We start from the raw sequence: 16,797 nt of genomic DNA, 5'->3' as shown, positions 1-16,797 counted from the left end.
TTTCCTCTGTGGAGTGTCACTCCTCCCATTTGATTGAGCTGCACGTGGTGTAAAGGTAATGGTTTGGTTCTTCACTGGTGGACGTAGGATTTTTTCTAAATCAGGGGCCATCAAGGGCCCACAATTTACACTGAGGGGCCAATTATATGTCCAACATCCACACATTAGCCCTGAATGAGCGAGGGGCACATTTAAGTTGTTCCTTATTTAGTGAGCTCTATAGTTTAGAGCAAATCCATCCGTCAATCATCCATTCATCCGTTTATCCATCCATACATCAATCAATGTATTCATCCATCCATTCATCCATTTATCCATTTATCCATTTTCCACATTCGTTCATATATATATATTTAAAAAATTGTTTAAAGTTGTCATATTTATGTTAGCGCCAAATTTGTCTATTTGTTAAGATTACTGATAGGACAGCAACACTTCAGTGGCCAATCAGATTTCAGCTGGAGCCCCTGGATCCACCTCTGGAGCCCAGAGTGGCTGAACCCACACTGTAAATTTGACTTGTCTATATATTAATAAAGTCAAAACGACAAAGCTGACAGAGACGTTTTGAGTCTTCGGAGCAGCTCAAGTGTTCTTTTGACATTTCCATCGAGTCATTTCCCTCGATGTTAATAACAGAGATATCATTAATGGAGCATTAAGTGAAAGTCAGAAGCATTAAAATGACCATGAGTCATGTGCAGAGGGCTGGAACGGTCGTATAGATCCAGACCAGGCACCTGTCCAGCTGCCCCCCCCCCCCCACACACACACACAGTAATAACACACAGTTTATATTTCATAAAGAATTTGTTGACTCTGCAAGTTAACTAGCCCAACTTCTTCTGAGAGTAGAACCCTCCGTGTTGTGGTTGTCGTCGTTGCGCTGCCTCTGTCACGGAGATCAACACAGGCACTAAATTACAGTGATGCCTTTATAATGAAAGAAGACAAAGGGAGAAATCAGCTTGTGTGTGTGTCTGCGTGTGCTCACACTGTGAGGAGGAGGAGGAGGAGGAGGAGGAGGAGGAGGAGGAGGAGGAGGAGGAGGAGGAAGAGGAGGGTGAAACCTGTTCTCTGACATCCTCACGCTGGCCCATCGTGGCTTGCTGGTGTGGTTTAGAAAACCTCCAAGCAGGGAGAAGTGTTGCTGAATGACACGGAGGATGTTTGCCTTGATGATGCCAAAGCCTGTGTGTGTTTGTGTCAGTTGTTGGACGGTTAATCCGGCCTACGTCCCACGTCCAGGTATCAATACTGTGTTGGGGAGCCGCGGGGCGAGACTGGCTGTCATGCTCGAGGAGAGCAGCCTCATGCCCGGCTCTCCCTGCTACCCACGAAGACAGGGGGGGGGGGGGGCAGCAGGGAGTGGAAATGCACAGTCTGTAGAGAAGTGTGTTTGTGCACCGTCATCCTAACTCCCAACGTTCTCCTCTGATTTGTTGTTGGCAGGATTTACGAGCGGGTGATAGACCCTCCTCAGATGGAGCTCACCCCGGGCAGTGGAGTGTGGCTGGGCCAGCACGGCCACAAGCACGGCCTGTTCAAGGTAAGACTCTAGAGATGATGCATGAACACACACAGACACACACACACACACACAGACACACACACTTCCTTCACATACCAGGACGTGCTTCACATTCCAGCCTTTGAGAGAGAGATGTACAGAAGAAGAAGAGTCTCTTTGAAACGCTCATTCCCAGGCCCATTACAATGCTGTCGATTTTTAATGACTGCTCACTTTGTCAGGCTCCTGCATGCGATCACAGCAGGGGGTGCACACAGCGGGGGGGGGGGGGTCGCCCAGACACACACGTGCTCTTGATATTCCCACCTCTCCTGCCCACCTGCCATGCAATCAATGGGCTTTTTTTCATTTTGGTCCATGTAACATATTGATCAGACTCCGGTCCCCGCTGCGGTGTAAATTATTTCTACCTCCCCCGTGCTTTGACACCATCCCTCCTCCTCCCTCCTCCCTCCTCTTCCCTCCTCTGCCTCCTCCTTCATCCCCCTTTCTTGCATCGAGACCTCGAGGAGCTGCTTCTCCTGTGGTCTGCTCCGTCTCCCAGTTCCCTGCTCCGTCTCCCAGTTCCCTACCTGTGGTCGGCTCAGTGCTCACAGACTGTCTACCCTTCGAGTGCTCAAAGGCATTTGTCAGTGGTGCACACAGATGGCGTGGAAGTGCATGGGCTCATATGACGGAGGGAATGAGGAGGTCCCCCCCCCCTCTTTGGGTTCGCACTGGGACCAGTTTGCATGCTGGTTTGACGTGTGCACTTGTAAACACCTGAGATCAACGACCTGCTGCTCAGTTTACCAGAACCATTTTTTGTGCTACAGGCTTTTTTTGTGGGGTTTTAAAACACAGTGATATCTTTAACTCGTGCATATTCATGAGAGGAAATGTTAATCGCTGTTAAGTAGTCGCTGTGCTTTTTGGAAATCGGGCTCAGTGCTCAGGGAGAATAAAAGGTGCAGCTGCTGAAGAGAAGCACACGATGACAGATACAAGGAAACGTTAGACAAACACATTATTATCCCACAGCTGCAGAAAATACCTGATTGGACAAAACTATAAGTAGGAACTTTGCTCTTCTTCGCTGTTTAACTAAACTCTGAATCTAAAGTAGCACATTCGGGTTCTCACACTCTAATACCAAGTTTCAGTGCAGTTGCAATTGCACTATGTACAAAACCAATTTACACAGTTTGGTCTGTATCACTGAAATGTTGCTGTAATTACAGATTGTGTATTTGAGTGATTCAACTGAAGTTTACAAGAATATTTACATGATTAACAACCTGTTGCAAAATACAGGATTATACAGTTAGGGCTGTGAAATGTGACGACATATTCAGAGTAGTTTTATTTCAAGCAAATCCCTGTTTGCTGCAATGGTTGTTATTTGTTTGACACATTTTTTCACAAAGCACAGATGCAAACAAGATAAGATGAGATAAAATAATCCTTCATTAGTCCCACAACGGGGAAATGTGCAATATTACAGAATCGAGAGTCAAACACAGGCATCAGTAAGTTATAACAAGTTACTTACACATGAGGAAGAGTGAATTCAACACAGTAATTCTGAAGTTTCCCACTTTAAAGTTGGGTTAAACTTCTGTCTTCATCATGGTTACAATAATCCAGGTTAAGGTTAGTTTGAATTCTTATTGAATTGGACATGGATTAAAAAACATCTGTCTGGTCGTCTGGTCGACCTGCTTCCCCCCTGACTTCCTCCCTGACCTCCTCCCTGACCTCCTCCCTGACTTCCTCCCTCCCTGACTTCCTCCCTGACTTCCTCCCTAACCTCCTCCATGACTTCTTCCCTGACTTCCTCCCTCACCTCCTCCCTGACCTCCTCCCTGACTTCCTCTCTGACTTCCTGCCTGACTTCTTTCCTAACTTCCTCCCTGACTTCCTCCCTGACTTCCTCCCTGACTTCCTCCTTGACTTCCTCCCTGACTTCCTCCCTGACGTCCTCCCTGACTTCCTCTCTGACTTCCTCCCCGACTTCCTCCCCGACTTCCTCCTTGACTTCCTCCCTGACTTCCTCCCTGACTTCCTCCCTGACTTCCTCCCCTTTGCTCCCATCATAATCTCCTCAGCTGCTTCAGGAAGCTAGAACCATAAAACATAACTACCGGTCGTAATGAGCTTATTTCTCAGATGACTTGTGGGTTTTTGTGTGTTTTTTTATAGAGGTGTCTGCTGGCTGATTCTAGTCTGGACAATAATTCATATCATTACACTGAAATCTGCAAACCATTCAAATACAGATAACTTCACATCTATTTCCTTTTTATTTCTGTCACACGTTATAATGTAATGGTTAAAGAGAAGTCTCTGTTCACTGTCTGATCCTTGAGTTAAAGGTGAGATGTCTCAGTAAAATACATGTATTCATATTTTCTTTATTCTATTGTTTTTCCATGGGCTCTTCCCAGATGTGAAAAGAATAAATCAGCACTTGCATGTGTTTCTACCTGAACTTACTAAACTCAGCCTGTTATCTGTCAACCCAGATTCATTTCAGCTGCAGGCTGTTGTCTACTTGCCTGTTATTTTACCACAGGGCGTTTCTGAACTCTGGAGAGAGACGAGGTGGCTGTGTCCCTCGTGTCTTCACACTTATCAGCTGATTTGAAGGGAAACAGAATAAAACACAGTTTGTGTCACAGTACATTTAATCTTAACACACATCTTATCTGCTACTTCTGTTCCTGACATCAACACTAATCTGGAGTTTTCAAGCATCCACAAACAAATCAAGAACTTTGGAAACACTGATTAGTCTGGACTAAACGATGATGTCCACATCGCTTCCTGATTGGTTCTTATCAGTCTTGAGGGTTGATTACATTTATCATCAATTAGTATTTTCTGTAACGAGTTGACAATCTGCTTCCTGTGGGACCCAGTAGCTCAGGTTACTGGTCATGTGATGCATTTCCAGTTGTGCTAGTATGGACGGAGTTTACTTTTGATTAGGAGCTTGAATGTTCATCTGGACGGAGATTGTTGTATTTCAGAAATGCAGATTTGAACCAAAAACATATAAGTATGTGTGATTTGTTGAATCTGTACACAATCAGGGGATTATGTGACGTAATGGGTTAACCCTGAATATATATATATATATATATTGTGCGACTAATAAAGGAGTATATTAACTTATCTTAAGTATTTCCCTTCAGATGTATTGTGCAGAGGTCTTAATAGACACATACAGAGATGGACTGCAACACGTCAGCTAACTTTACATTCACCTCCTCCTTCTTCCACCTGCTGAAGACAAGAGGATGCACAGAGTCCACTTACATCTTCTCTTGTCAAACGTAGAGACAGTTGAAGACCTTGTTGGAAAATGAGAATAAAGAAGCAAAAAGGGAAAATAGCCGAGAGCGAGTATAACACCGCAGGAGGAGATAGGAGGCGAAATAAAGTGGCGGCTGTAATCTATCCCACTCAGGACGGAGGAGTGGGAAGATGATAAGACGAGCTAACTAGGCCTTTAAATAAAACATGTTCAGTCCCGGCTGCGGCTCCAGACGCTCCACGTCCTCGCCGCCGCCGCCTCCTCCTCTCGGGGCCCTTCAATCTGAAAGAGCAACCGTAATAAATTATCTTTATCTAGAATCCATTGTACCGGGGAACGCTGACTCCTCAGGGACGGTGCAGGGCTCGTTTGCAGCCGGCGCTCTTGTGAAGCACTCGGCGTTTCATGCACTACGGGACGGTAATGAATCCTAACACAGGCGGTGATGGAAAGCAGGAGCAGGTTACACGAGGGGGCCCGATGGAGGAAACGTGGACGGGAGGGATTCAGAGCGGAGAGGTCTCTCACTTAGTTTGTCTTAAACTTTAAAGAAAAGGTGGGACATTGATCTTATCACCTGACTCTATTCATACTGGTTCTGTTCTCATTAACTTTCCCGGTGACTCACGTGTTTCTGTAATGTTCCCAGGCAGAGATCATCCTCTGGTCTCTTCCCCTTCTCACACTTGTTAATTAGTGTGGTTGATGTTGAGTTGGTCCTCGGAGATGAGCAGCAGGCAGAAGCTCGGTCCTCACACCTGGCACCTGGCTCACGATTGTACCCGGGACAGTAGACCTCTCTCAATGTTACCCAAAGGCAAAGGCAACAACAGGCCTGGACTCTTATTGCTGCAGTAAACCAGCTTACGTGGAAGAATGATGGTGAAAGTGAGCAGAGAGGAGCAGTGGAGATAATAACGAGTGAACTTGTGAATCTTTGAGGGACACAAAGAAACAAATGATACTTAAACAGCACCTGATGCAGCTAAATTCCCAAAAGGAGATATTTTTCATCCATGTGTTCATGAACTTGAGATAATTACCTTGTGGGCGCAGGATCTTTTTTCATCTTGAATACAGAGGATATTTTTAGTGACACGCACCCTCACACAAAGATTTGTAGAAGTAGAGATACAGTGTTTTGGGAAATTTGCCACAACCACATATGAAACTAAAAACTGCAATGAGAGAGAGAGAGAGAGAGTGAGAGAGAGAGAGAGAGAGAGAGAGAGAGCGGGAGCTAAACTTCAAAAATCAATGCAGCTGCAGAGTCTGTGATATTTTCCTGACCCCTCTCATATTACATGTGGTTCTTAAATTCACTGCTAATATAAAAATATTGATTATTTCAGCCTTAAAGCTGAAAGTCAGCACTTCTGTCAAATTCACTTCAAATCCAATGAGCAGCTGAACCGAGACAAGAAGACGGAGAACATGTGTCACTGACTTCAGAATTAAATTAAGAACTCTAAAGAATCATGATATTATTGTTTAGCTTAAATAAAGATTTTACAAACATTGAAAACAAAATATATCCTACAAATTTTGGCAATTATAATTTTTCCTTTATACCTACGTCCATTAGCTCATTAGCCTTTATTTAGTGTGATGTTTATTAATGTTTTTATGACAGTGCTGTGCTACTGAGGCAGTGATGGAGAGCGATATGGAGCCTCACTGTTTATTTGACATGAACAAAATAACTACACACAAATACACTGAAGAAAGAACCCCCCCCCCCCCCCCCACGTCTGCAGCCATGTTCCTGGACTCGTCTCCTCATCGGGGAGTTGACATTATTTGGCAGAGGAATGAAACACACCTGGTATTGCAGAGGAATGAGATACGTGTGTGTTTGTGTGTGTCTGTTTGTGTGTGTCTGTTTGTGTGTGTGAGAAAAGACATTTGATGACTTCAGTTCCAATTACCCGCTGATCACTGGCAGTGATGTGCAGTCAGGGCTCCGATATCACACCAGCGGCTCAGACAGCCACGATCTGCACCTTCATTTTCATCCTGAGTGACACCGACAATCTGCTCCTCCATCCGTTGTTTCACAGAGCGCGTGTGTGTGTGTGTGTGTTGTTTGTGTGTGTTTGTGTGAGAGAGAGAGAGAGTGTGCGTTTGTTTTCAATCTGTGCTGCTCGCCTGAAGCCTCTCTCTCTCTCTCTGTCTTTCTCTCTCTCTCTCTATCTCTCACTCACTCTCTCTCTCTCTCTCCCTCTCTCTCTCTCCCAGGTGTTGTTTGCATGCCGGCCGCCCAAATGAACAGTAAATGAATTTCACCCCACCACAGCACGTTTTAAATATGGCTTCCAATGCTGAAACTCCATCAGGCTCATGTGTGTTTCTGTGTGGGTTCCCCGGTGGTTTCCATTAGAGAGAGACGCTTTGTTTTCCATCATTGATCCCTGTGGTCATCACGGAGACGTCTCTGGAGCCAGACTGTCATTCAGAGTGATTGACAGGTCATCGGTTAATAAAGGAGAGAGAGAGCTCCGATGGTTAAAGGCCATTTTACTTCTGCTTTTGTGTGGAGGAGCTTTTCTTCAGTTCAGCCAAGAACGAATGCCGTGTGTGTACTTTGTGTTTTCACCATCTCCCTGATACATTTCCATTATATGTCCAAGTTTCATGCAGATTCAAGTATATTGTGAAAACACATAATTAAATAAGGATAAATCAGAACACAGGTTTTATTCCTGTCAAGAAAACCTGTAATAAATGATGTTATATAAAAGAGAGAGACAAATCAATTTAGGATCCAGGACATTGTTTTAAACTCTATTAAATAATAGACACTTTTTCAGAGAATGATTCATCCTGATGAAAAAATTCTGGCGTCTTTATGGGACAGATATTTCATGAGTGTGTGCAAATTTGGTGCAGATTTTAATTTGACGTGTATCGTTTGCATTTCAATTTGACCAAATCGTTAACGAATGAATTTCCTTCAGCTTCTTCTTGAGTTCACAGCTCGTGAGCCTCTCGAGGAAATAGCTGCTGAACACCATTAGCATTCAGCTTGTGTTCATGCTAGCATTTGAATTATTGATGATATCTCAACATGGATCAATACATTGTATGTATCATTGTCTAACACCCCCCCCCCCCCTCCTCTCTTTGTGTTGGCAGGGCGTCATCCAGGATGTGAAGCTGATTTTCGCCCCCAACGGCTTCATCACCCAGTGTCCTAACCTCAACCGCAGTAAGTGTAATGATGACAGAGTCACACAGCTGAGGTGTAAAGGGGGGGGGGGGCACCATCTCCATTACAGTGCACCATTATGAAATTGGGTTGTAATGAGCGATGTGTCATCCGGCGGTGACCTCACAGACAGAGTCTCTTCCTCCAGCCATCTCCACCCTGATCTCATTCCTCTCGCCGCCGTGTTCCTCCGTCTGTTTACTGTCGGCCGGGTGGAGATAGGAGGTCGCCGCCGTGCCACCGTCTCTGTCACCGATCAATACGGCGTGTAATCACACAATCACACCGCGGCGCTTCATTATTGATGCTAACACCAGCCACAGGCCGAGGACAGAGAGTAAACAGATGTGTGAGGCTTGTGTTTGCTGGTGGCCACCAGGAGTCCAGATGAATACAGTCTGGGTATCGATTTTCTTTTGTTCCCTGTCTAATTTATTCCCTCTTGTCTCTCTTCTCTCTCTCTCTCTCTCTCTCTCTCTCTCTCTCTCTCTCTCTCTCTCTCTCCCGCTCTTCTCTCCCTCTCTTGGTTTGATGCTTCCTCTTCCTGCGTTGAGCTTGTCCGACCTGCAGTGATTTCCTGAGCCTGGTGCAAGGCATCATGGACCTTCAGGAGCTCCTGGCCAAGATGACCCTGAAGGTAAAGACAGGAACGCACAATCACCAGCTCACATCAACACAATAAAACACACGATAAACAGCTAAAACAGGACTTGACAGAGACGTTACAGATACAAAACAATACCCTGATTATGCAACTGTGTCAGGAAGAGAAATAAAATCATCCAGTTAAAAGCTGCAGCCTTGCAAACAAATAGACACATAAATGGAAATGAATAAATTAGATCCTTCTCCACTGCAGAGACAGAGGAACCCTTTGATTCAGCTGCTGACGTCTTCACTGAACTTCATTGTTCTTTCTCCACCGAAGTCAGCGTCTCTGTTTTTGTCTAATTCAACGAGGACAAAAGAAAATTAAAATAAAACCTAAAGAGAGATGGATGTTATCGTTATGAAACAAAAAAACAACAAATGAATCTCTCTGGAGAAAATCTGATTGTTGTGTCCATTGTTGTGGTGAAGTGGTTCAGAAATGAAACTCATATTAATGTGAGAGGGAATCGCAAACAGAGAATCAGTTGATCCCCGAGGGAGGAAAGACAAGATGGAGCTGTTTTACCATTTGAATATATAGTTTCATATCACAACAGAAGTCACATATGGAATAGTTACTTGATTATTGATTATATAATATATCTATGGGTTTTTGCAAACTGTCCAAAAAACACTAAATACCCTGAGTTGTGAGTATTTTTGTCTATTTTTTTGTTCTTTGTGTGAAAAGGAGGGAATGAAAGGTCAAAGGTTATTATGTTTGTCATATCATCTGAATCATAGTGACCACCTTGCTCACTCCAGGACTCTGAAGTTTTCCTCTAAAACTCCTTCCTCATATACTGTAGTTTTCCTGTATAATAAAATCTATATTCGCACATCACCACGAGACTTGGTGCGGAATGAGTCAGGGAAAAACACAATTTCGAGATTGGATGGTTTTTCAACATTTTCAAGATCTCGTGAATTTAAATGTGTTCTGTTGGGCCCTGGTGGAATTACGGCCCCCTGCTGGGAGCCATTTCAGTTGGCATATTCATTTCTAGGAAAATATATACAGCATCTTTGTGTATATATGGATGAAATTGACATTTAAAAAATCGTTTTTCTTGGTCACACACACACACACACACACACACACACACACACAGGTGCGCAGGGGGTTCAAACAAGGTGTCAGTCGACTGCATTGCCACAACAGGAGGCTAAAAGGCAATGTGCCCTGGAGCCGTGGGGGAGAGCTCCAACCATTTAGAAGACTAAACATCTGCATAGCTACGTGTGTGTGATCGACTCTGAGTGTGTGTGTGTGTGTGTGTGTGTGTGTGTCTGTGTGCGCCTCTACGTGCATAAATGAGAGCCCTCAGGTGGGAGTGAATGAGGTGAGGGCGTCTCAGTGGGCGGGTGAGCCACAGAATGGTTTTCGGTGTAAATAAAGGTTAAATTGAAGAACATTACCCGACTGCTGTGTCAGCAGCGCCTCCTTCACACTGACGCTCCTCCAGACCTCCTGCCTCCTCCAGACCTGCTGCCTCCTCTAGACCTCCTGCCTCCTCCAGACCTCCTGCCTCCTCCAGACCTCCTGCCTCCCGACCTTAATGCTCACGGGAGGTGTGGGGGGGGGGGGGGGGGGGGGAGGCAGCCGTCACCTGCTCTTACTGACTCTCTGAATCCAGCGTGAGGTGAATAATCACCAGGTCCTGAATGTGTGATCTGGAGAGTCAAGGTGAGGTGAAGTGACAATGAGCCTCGTTGTGTGTGTGTGTGGATTAGCATGGTGGCGTCTGCTGGTTACACACCTGTGTGTTTGTGGAGAGGAAGCACAAGCTTGTGTTTACGCAGAAAAGGCTCAGTACCATTTATTTCCCCCGATAACATAACACGGAACATCAATACAGATACTAATCCTTCAGGATTTATTTCCTCTTGAAAGGGAGAAGTCTGGGTTCATCGCAATTACACAACAAAATAAGCTTTTAGTTGTTTTCCCAGCGAAATAATCCCAATAAAAACATTTAACTTTACTTAAATGTTGAGATTTTTTGTGTTTTCAAATAAAATCGTATTATAAACAAAGAGTGGAAATATTTTTTAAATCCAAATAACAAAAACTGTAAAGATCCAATTCATCCTCGTTTAGTTGAGTTTGAAACGAGCAACACTAAAGAGGTTCTGACAAGATTTTTGTGTGTTTGTTTCCTTTTTATGGCAAAAAATATGATAATTACTTGATGGCTGACATCAGGGTTCTTTCATATCAATAACAATCTTAACTAGAAAAGGCACTAGAGCACATAGACCCATCAAAACACATCAATCCCCTTAAATTCAAGCCTTGAAAGAAAACAATGCAGACCAGGAAATTACTATTTCAATGCTGATATCCTGGGAAACCTGTGAAAATTAAAATCACAATAAGTGTTCCGAATAATTCCAAACTTTAAGAGGCAGTTATGAGTTTGTGTAATGACATTAGTTCCTGGATCGCCACACATGTTTCCACATCTTTCTATGCCGACGTCCTGTCCTTCCTCCAGGTTTCATGGAAATCCGCTCAGTAGTTTTAGTTTAATTCTTTTAACAATCAGTCAAACAATCAAGCAGACGGGTGAAAACATGGCAGAGTTATATAATTGCTCCTGCTCCTCTGCATTTCATGGAAACAGACATTTGACCGATCCTTCAGAAACCCTGAGAAACAAGTGTCCTCACCTTGTCTTCAGCTGTTGTTGCTTTAACTCCCGTGTCTCTGCCTCATGTATCAACCACAGGAGACACACGTCTATTAGCCTCTGACTCCTGTGTTCAGCCTCACTGTGTCGTTTGATGCTCACGCCGTCCAGGAGAGCTGCTCCTCTGTGGCGCCTCCAGGCAGCCTGCCTGCCGGCCTTTGAAATTGCATTTCAAACATTTAGTTTGGGGCTTTGACAGGACACTTGTCCACTGCTCACTGCTCACTGCACAGCTCCTCTCAATGAAGTAGAAAAGCCCTCGGTGATATCCGGCATTTCACCGGAAAGGCTTTGTCCTATCGTGGCGAGTCCGCTCTTTGTGACACCGTGAGCTGGGAGCAGAGGAATCAGGGGGGGGGGGGATCAATTGGACCTTTTAGAGTTCCTCCTCCTTGGCCCCTTTCAAACTGGACTCTCATTACTTCTATATAGGTCAGGCAGCTACTGGTATTTCACACAGGTTTATAAATTAGTACTGAAGCTGGAGACTGAGCTCTGATGGAGACAGTGGACACACAAACAAACATCTGTGTTGATTAAAGACACAAACTGGACTTTGAAGGACGCTAATTTCTCAGTAGCTGGCTGCCTATTAAAGACACCACTGCTATCCTGTAATTGGTATAAACAAATATTACTCTTTGGTTTTTCTAAACCGAGATTTGATTGATTGTAGTTCAAGATCATTCTTACTACTGAGGAACAGAACAAGTCAGAAACCTGCTAGCTGTGAACACAATCCACGTAGCATTGATTATTTCTTATAAAACACATTAACAGGAAGAAATTAATAGTTTATACATCATGAGTAAAGACTCTGAAGACAGGGGTTTTCATATCCTGTCATTCCTCTGAGTCTCGTGGTTCGACCCTTGACATCTTCTGGTGACATTTGTCAGTCAAAGCCTCTTCAGTCGAGAGACAAGCGTGCAGAGCGTTGATCATGAGATGATCTGGAGAAGGAGGAGGTAGTGTGGGGGGGGGGGGGGGGGGGGGGCTGTCAGTCCTGTCTGTCATCTGTCAGTAGATCATAGCCTGAGGTGAGGAGCCTGAGCTGAATGGGGATCACCCATTATTCAGTGGGCTCTTCTAACGAGCGGCTCCCAGTGAAAACCGAGCACTGGAACACCAGAGGGGGGGGGGAGGTTAACCTGCATGCTCGTTTACACTTCATGATCTGACACGATGACGATGCTTCTGTGCTCGTCCTCAGCTGAACTACGCCGAGTCCAGGCTGACCCAGCTGGAGGGCTGTCACTGCGAGAGGACCTGCAGCGCCAACAGCCTGGTGTACCGGGACCAGGAGCTGTGGGTGGAGCCGGAGAACTGCAGGAACTGTGCATGTAAGGTCAGTGTCACCCTCAACCTTCAGAAGGCCCCCGGCTTTCACACGATGAACCAGAACCATCGCTCTGCTGCTGATGTGTGCCGCCGCCATCCAGGAGAGTGTGAGTCTCTCCAGGAGACGTGTTGCATTCACAATGACATGAGGTCACGTGACCTTTTCCTTTGGCCACTGACTGTTATTCTTTGAGTTCAAGAGACAACCGGTCCAAATGGGAAGAAAATACCCAAATTCATACTTGAAATACCACGTGAGGCCACTGTGACCTTGAACTTTGTCCTTTCACCACAATAATCAAATCAGTTCATCCATGATTCCAAAGTTGCATCAAATCTGACAATTCTTAGGTTTGGTAAGGTCACTATGACCTTGACCTTTGACCTACAAGTTCCTCCATGTGTCCAAGTGGACATTTGCTCAGATATTTGAAGAAATTCACTCGATGCGTTCTTGAGATATCGTTTTCACGAGAACTCGACAGACAAACAACCGACAAAAACACACAATACCTCCGACCACTTACTGTGGCTGAATGTTTTATTTTCTTCAAACAAATGTGAGATTAGTGTAAAGCTGTTTCCTAGACCGGTGGAGGTGTTTGTGTCCACAGGAAACAATCTAAGGCTTAGTTTATTAATCCCTTAATTAAGTCCCCTTCTTATTTAAGCTCCATCAAGATTGTTAAAATCATCTTAATCCACAAAGTCTGACATCATCTTCTTCTCTTGTTGTAGTTTCCATTTCAAACAGAAGGTAGAGGAAGATCAGATAGAGTCTGAAGTGGAATCGATAAAGTACATTTATCGATATTTCATAATAATAAGTCAGAATTAATGAAAGACAAAAAGATGGAATTTGTGCAGTGACCTTGGAAATCAAAGGAATCAAAAATCCACAAAGACAAATAGCTTCCACAACCAGAAAATCTGAATCACAGAACAGAATCTCCTCTTTAATGGAAAGTCACCACAGCCCTCCTCTCTCAACACTTAACTCCACTTCCCATCACATTTCCCAGTTTCCCAGCATCATCTCCCCCCTGGCCCCTGGCCCGCCCCCTAATAAGCTCCCCCTCGCCCCCCCCCCAATAAGTGTCTCTGCCCGCGCTCAGACACAGGAGTCAGATTCCAGGATGTGTTGAATCAGGCCAGCCCCTTCCCCGGCCCCTCGGGGAATGGACTCTCCGCATCGTTGCACATCAAGCACAGGGTGAAGTTGATTTGGTCTGATTTCCAACCCGTGGACAAACCATTAACTGATAACTGCGGCTTCCTGGGGGAACCATTCCCGATGACTCACGAAATGAAGGGGAGAGAGAGAGAGAGAGAGAGAGAGAGAGAGAGAGAGAGAGAGAGAGAGAGAGAAGTATATCAGCTTCAGAAATGAAGGCGGTCCTTCAGGGCCCGAATAACTACTTGCTATCAGCCGGCTGCTCAATTTCAGTATCACCCGTCCGGCGCTGGATGATGAATCTGTTATCTGGGCTGTATCACATTATGATTTTTCTCATATAGCTATTCAGTTTTTCAGATTGCAGTCCTGAAGGCGGTGTTCTGAACGGGTCTGGGTTGGTTTGCATGGGGCCAACTCTGCTGGAGCTGCACTGTAAACTGTATTGAACGGCGCACACTCAGGTTTACTGTTGGGCGGGGGGGAGAATCAAGCTTTTAATATTGAATGACAAATGTAAATTGAGACATAGAGGCAAGTGGGAGACATGTTCAGTGTGAATCTTTTAGCAGTGCCACAGGCGAAAGGTGTACCCGCTCCCTGAGTGATGGATTCTTCCTTCTGATACCTGCATGTTTTTATGAGGGCAAAAAAAAAAAAAAAAGGGGGAATAAAGAAAATGTGATTTCTCTCTTTCAGAACGGAGTAGTGGAGTGTCGCAGGATTTTCTGTCCTCCGGCAAACTGCTCGGAGGACTCGCTGCCTGTGCACGTGGACGGGACCTGCTGCAAGAAGTGCAGACGTAAGTATCTGCAGCACGTGGTCACAAAACAAATGGGGAAGCACATGGTTTTTACTGAGTGTGATGGTGAAGCAGTAGAAGCAGGAGGTTCATCGAGCGGAGGAGTGAGGAGATCCAGAGTTCAGAGGGGGGATTCTCTTTCAGTCATTCCAAAACCAAACACAGAAGAGCAGCAGATAACATGCAGGATAAAAAGTTACTATGTGTGGGAGTCGTCTAGAATTATTTCATTATTTCCAGCAAAAAAAAAAATCAGCTAGAAATTGATTTTTGAACCTCATCATGCGGTTTGAGGGTCAGAATTAAAAAGCCCCGGCTACAGATTATTAAAAGTCTGTTCTTTAAGTCTGAGTGAAGCTGAAGCTCCATTACTTCAAAGGTTACCCGCACATTTTAAAAAACGGTGTATCTGCCACATCTCACTTTCTGGTCCTCCCCGCTCCTTGAGAGCAGCAGTCACATTCCATTAGCGGACGTGAAGCTTCTCTTCCACGTTCTTCTTTTCCCAGTTTTCACTTCCTGTTTCGCTCCAATTCACGTCTATCGGCCAATGGAGACGCAGCTCCTCCTCCAACGCTGTTTCTCCGCCATTTTAGCTCGTTAGCCCGGAAACACCCAAGAGTGGAAACCTAATTTGAGGGTTAACTGGGAGAAGAAGGTGTTTTTTTTCGTAATTAGAGCACAAGGTGTGATTTAAAACCACAACCACTGTCTATACGGCCTCTGTTTTTCGAGCTGTGGTTCTGCTGGTGCAATGAAACCAGAGTGAACTCTCTGCAGCAGCACAGATCACAGTCGCCTGATTTCCATGGAAGCTGAAACACAAGCACCACTTCTCCTATAGAGCACAGGGGTCTGCTAACCGCTCGCAGACCCATGAACAACTGTGTCTCTCTCTCTCTCTCGCTATACTGCAGAAAAGAAAAACACTAAATCCCAGAGGTGTAGTCCATCTTTGAATAATTCCATCCCTCCTCCGCCTCCCTCCATCCCTGCGCTCTCTCTTTCTTCCTCCTGTTCCTCCCCTGCGCACATCAGAGCTCTGGCACAGAGGAACGAGGGAGCGGCGCTCCAGAGCGATCCGTGGTCCTCCCCTCTAGAGAGGAGGACGTCGTTTCATATGCTTCATTTTTCTATTTCTGCTGTATCGCCGGAGGAGTATGCAGAAGGGTCTCCTCTGTTGTATTCTTAATGCGCTGATACACTTCCTCTCCACTCATGCACACTGGCCAAGAACAAGTTTGTTTCTAATGGAATTAGCTCTGCAGAACTTCGGGCGTAAACTTTTTTTTTAAAAGCATTACTCACTATTGTTGAAAAGTCCTGCAGGAGCTTATATTACCGGCCGAGGAACTCTTCTGCTTCTGGTGTTTTCATAGTTACTGTGCTCACCTTAATGGGGGGGGGAGTGATACTGAAGCAGTTGTTTTTGTTTTTCCACAGCGAAGTGCACCTACATGGGAAAGACGTTCTCTGAGGGCCGGCGCTTTTTATCCCGGAGCTGCAGGGAATGCAAGGTAACTCCACATCGAGCATTTTGTTCCTCCAGCCAGGTTCCTTCAGGATGTGTGTGGTGGAATGCTCTGTGTGTTATTCAATTAGCCAGCAGGCCCTCCCTGTCCCAGTCTGTTCAATCTGCCTTTCTTTCTCCCCTGTAATGGTGAGATATCCAGGTAATTAGAATAACTCATGAACACAGCAACACAAAGGCCTGGTTTAAACTGGGGCTTCATCACTGCATGGATTCTAATTAAAGCCATTAGTCCAGTTCAGTGTAGAACGGAGGTGAGCTTCCTCTGCTCTGGGGCCATTTATCTGTGAAGAGGAAAAACACGTTTTGAGGAAACAACCCTAGAGGTTTGTGTGTGTGACTGCTCACAAAGAGCCGCTCTGTGGATTCCTCTGCTCGTTGTTATCCCTCGGAGACCCTGAACCATCACTATGTTGACTGGAAGCTTTAAGCAATTAGAGGCGTCCTCTTCTCCTGGATGTGAAGGCTGCTAAATGACAGATTTGTGGACACATTATTTTGGGATGGGACCAAAAAAACGTTTTATTTTGATACTCTCAGAGGTTTCATGTCGTCTCATATATTCTGA

General features: G+C 45.1%; 1 protein-coding gene across 2 annotated transcripts in view; it reads left to right on the top strand.

The window, feature by feature from the left end:
• Positions 1-16,797, top strand: part of LOC128439165 (protein kinase C-binding protein NELL1) — a 190,411-nt gene that overhangs the window by 62,400 nt on the left and 111,214 nt on the right. For both annotated transcript variants that reach the window (XM_053421910.1, XM_053421911.1), the window contains 6 exons: positions 1,453-1,549; positions 7,965-8,037; positions 8,592-8,674; positions 12,595-12,729; positions 14,596-14,698; positions 16,142-16,215. In XM_053421910.1, the coding sequence (XP_053277885.1) occupies positions 1,453-1,549; positions 7,965-8,037; positions 8,592-8,674; positions 12,595-12,729; positions 14,596-14,698; positions 16,142-16,215 (565 nt within the window). The remainder of the gene's footprint in view (positions 1-1,452; positions 1,550-7,964; positions 8,038-8,591; positions 8,675-12,594; positions 12,730-14,595; positions 14,699-16,141; positions 16,216-16,797) is intronic.

Source organism: Pleuronectes platessa, chromosome 1, assembly GCF_947347685.1.
Source record: "Pleuronectes platessa chromosome 1, fPlePla1.1, whole genome shotgun sequence".
NCBI classification, from domain to species: Eukaryota; Metazoa; Chordata; class Actinopteri; order Pleuronectiformes; family Pleuronectidae; genus Pleuronectes; species Pleuronectes platessa.
Note: the sequence above shows the minus strand (reverse complement) of the source record. Positions and strands in the feature narration are given on the sequence as shown.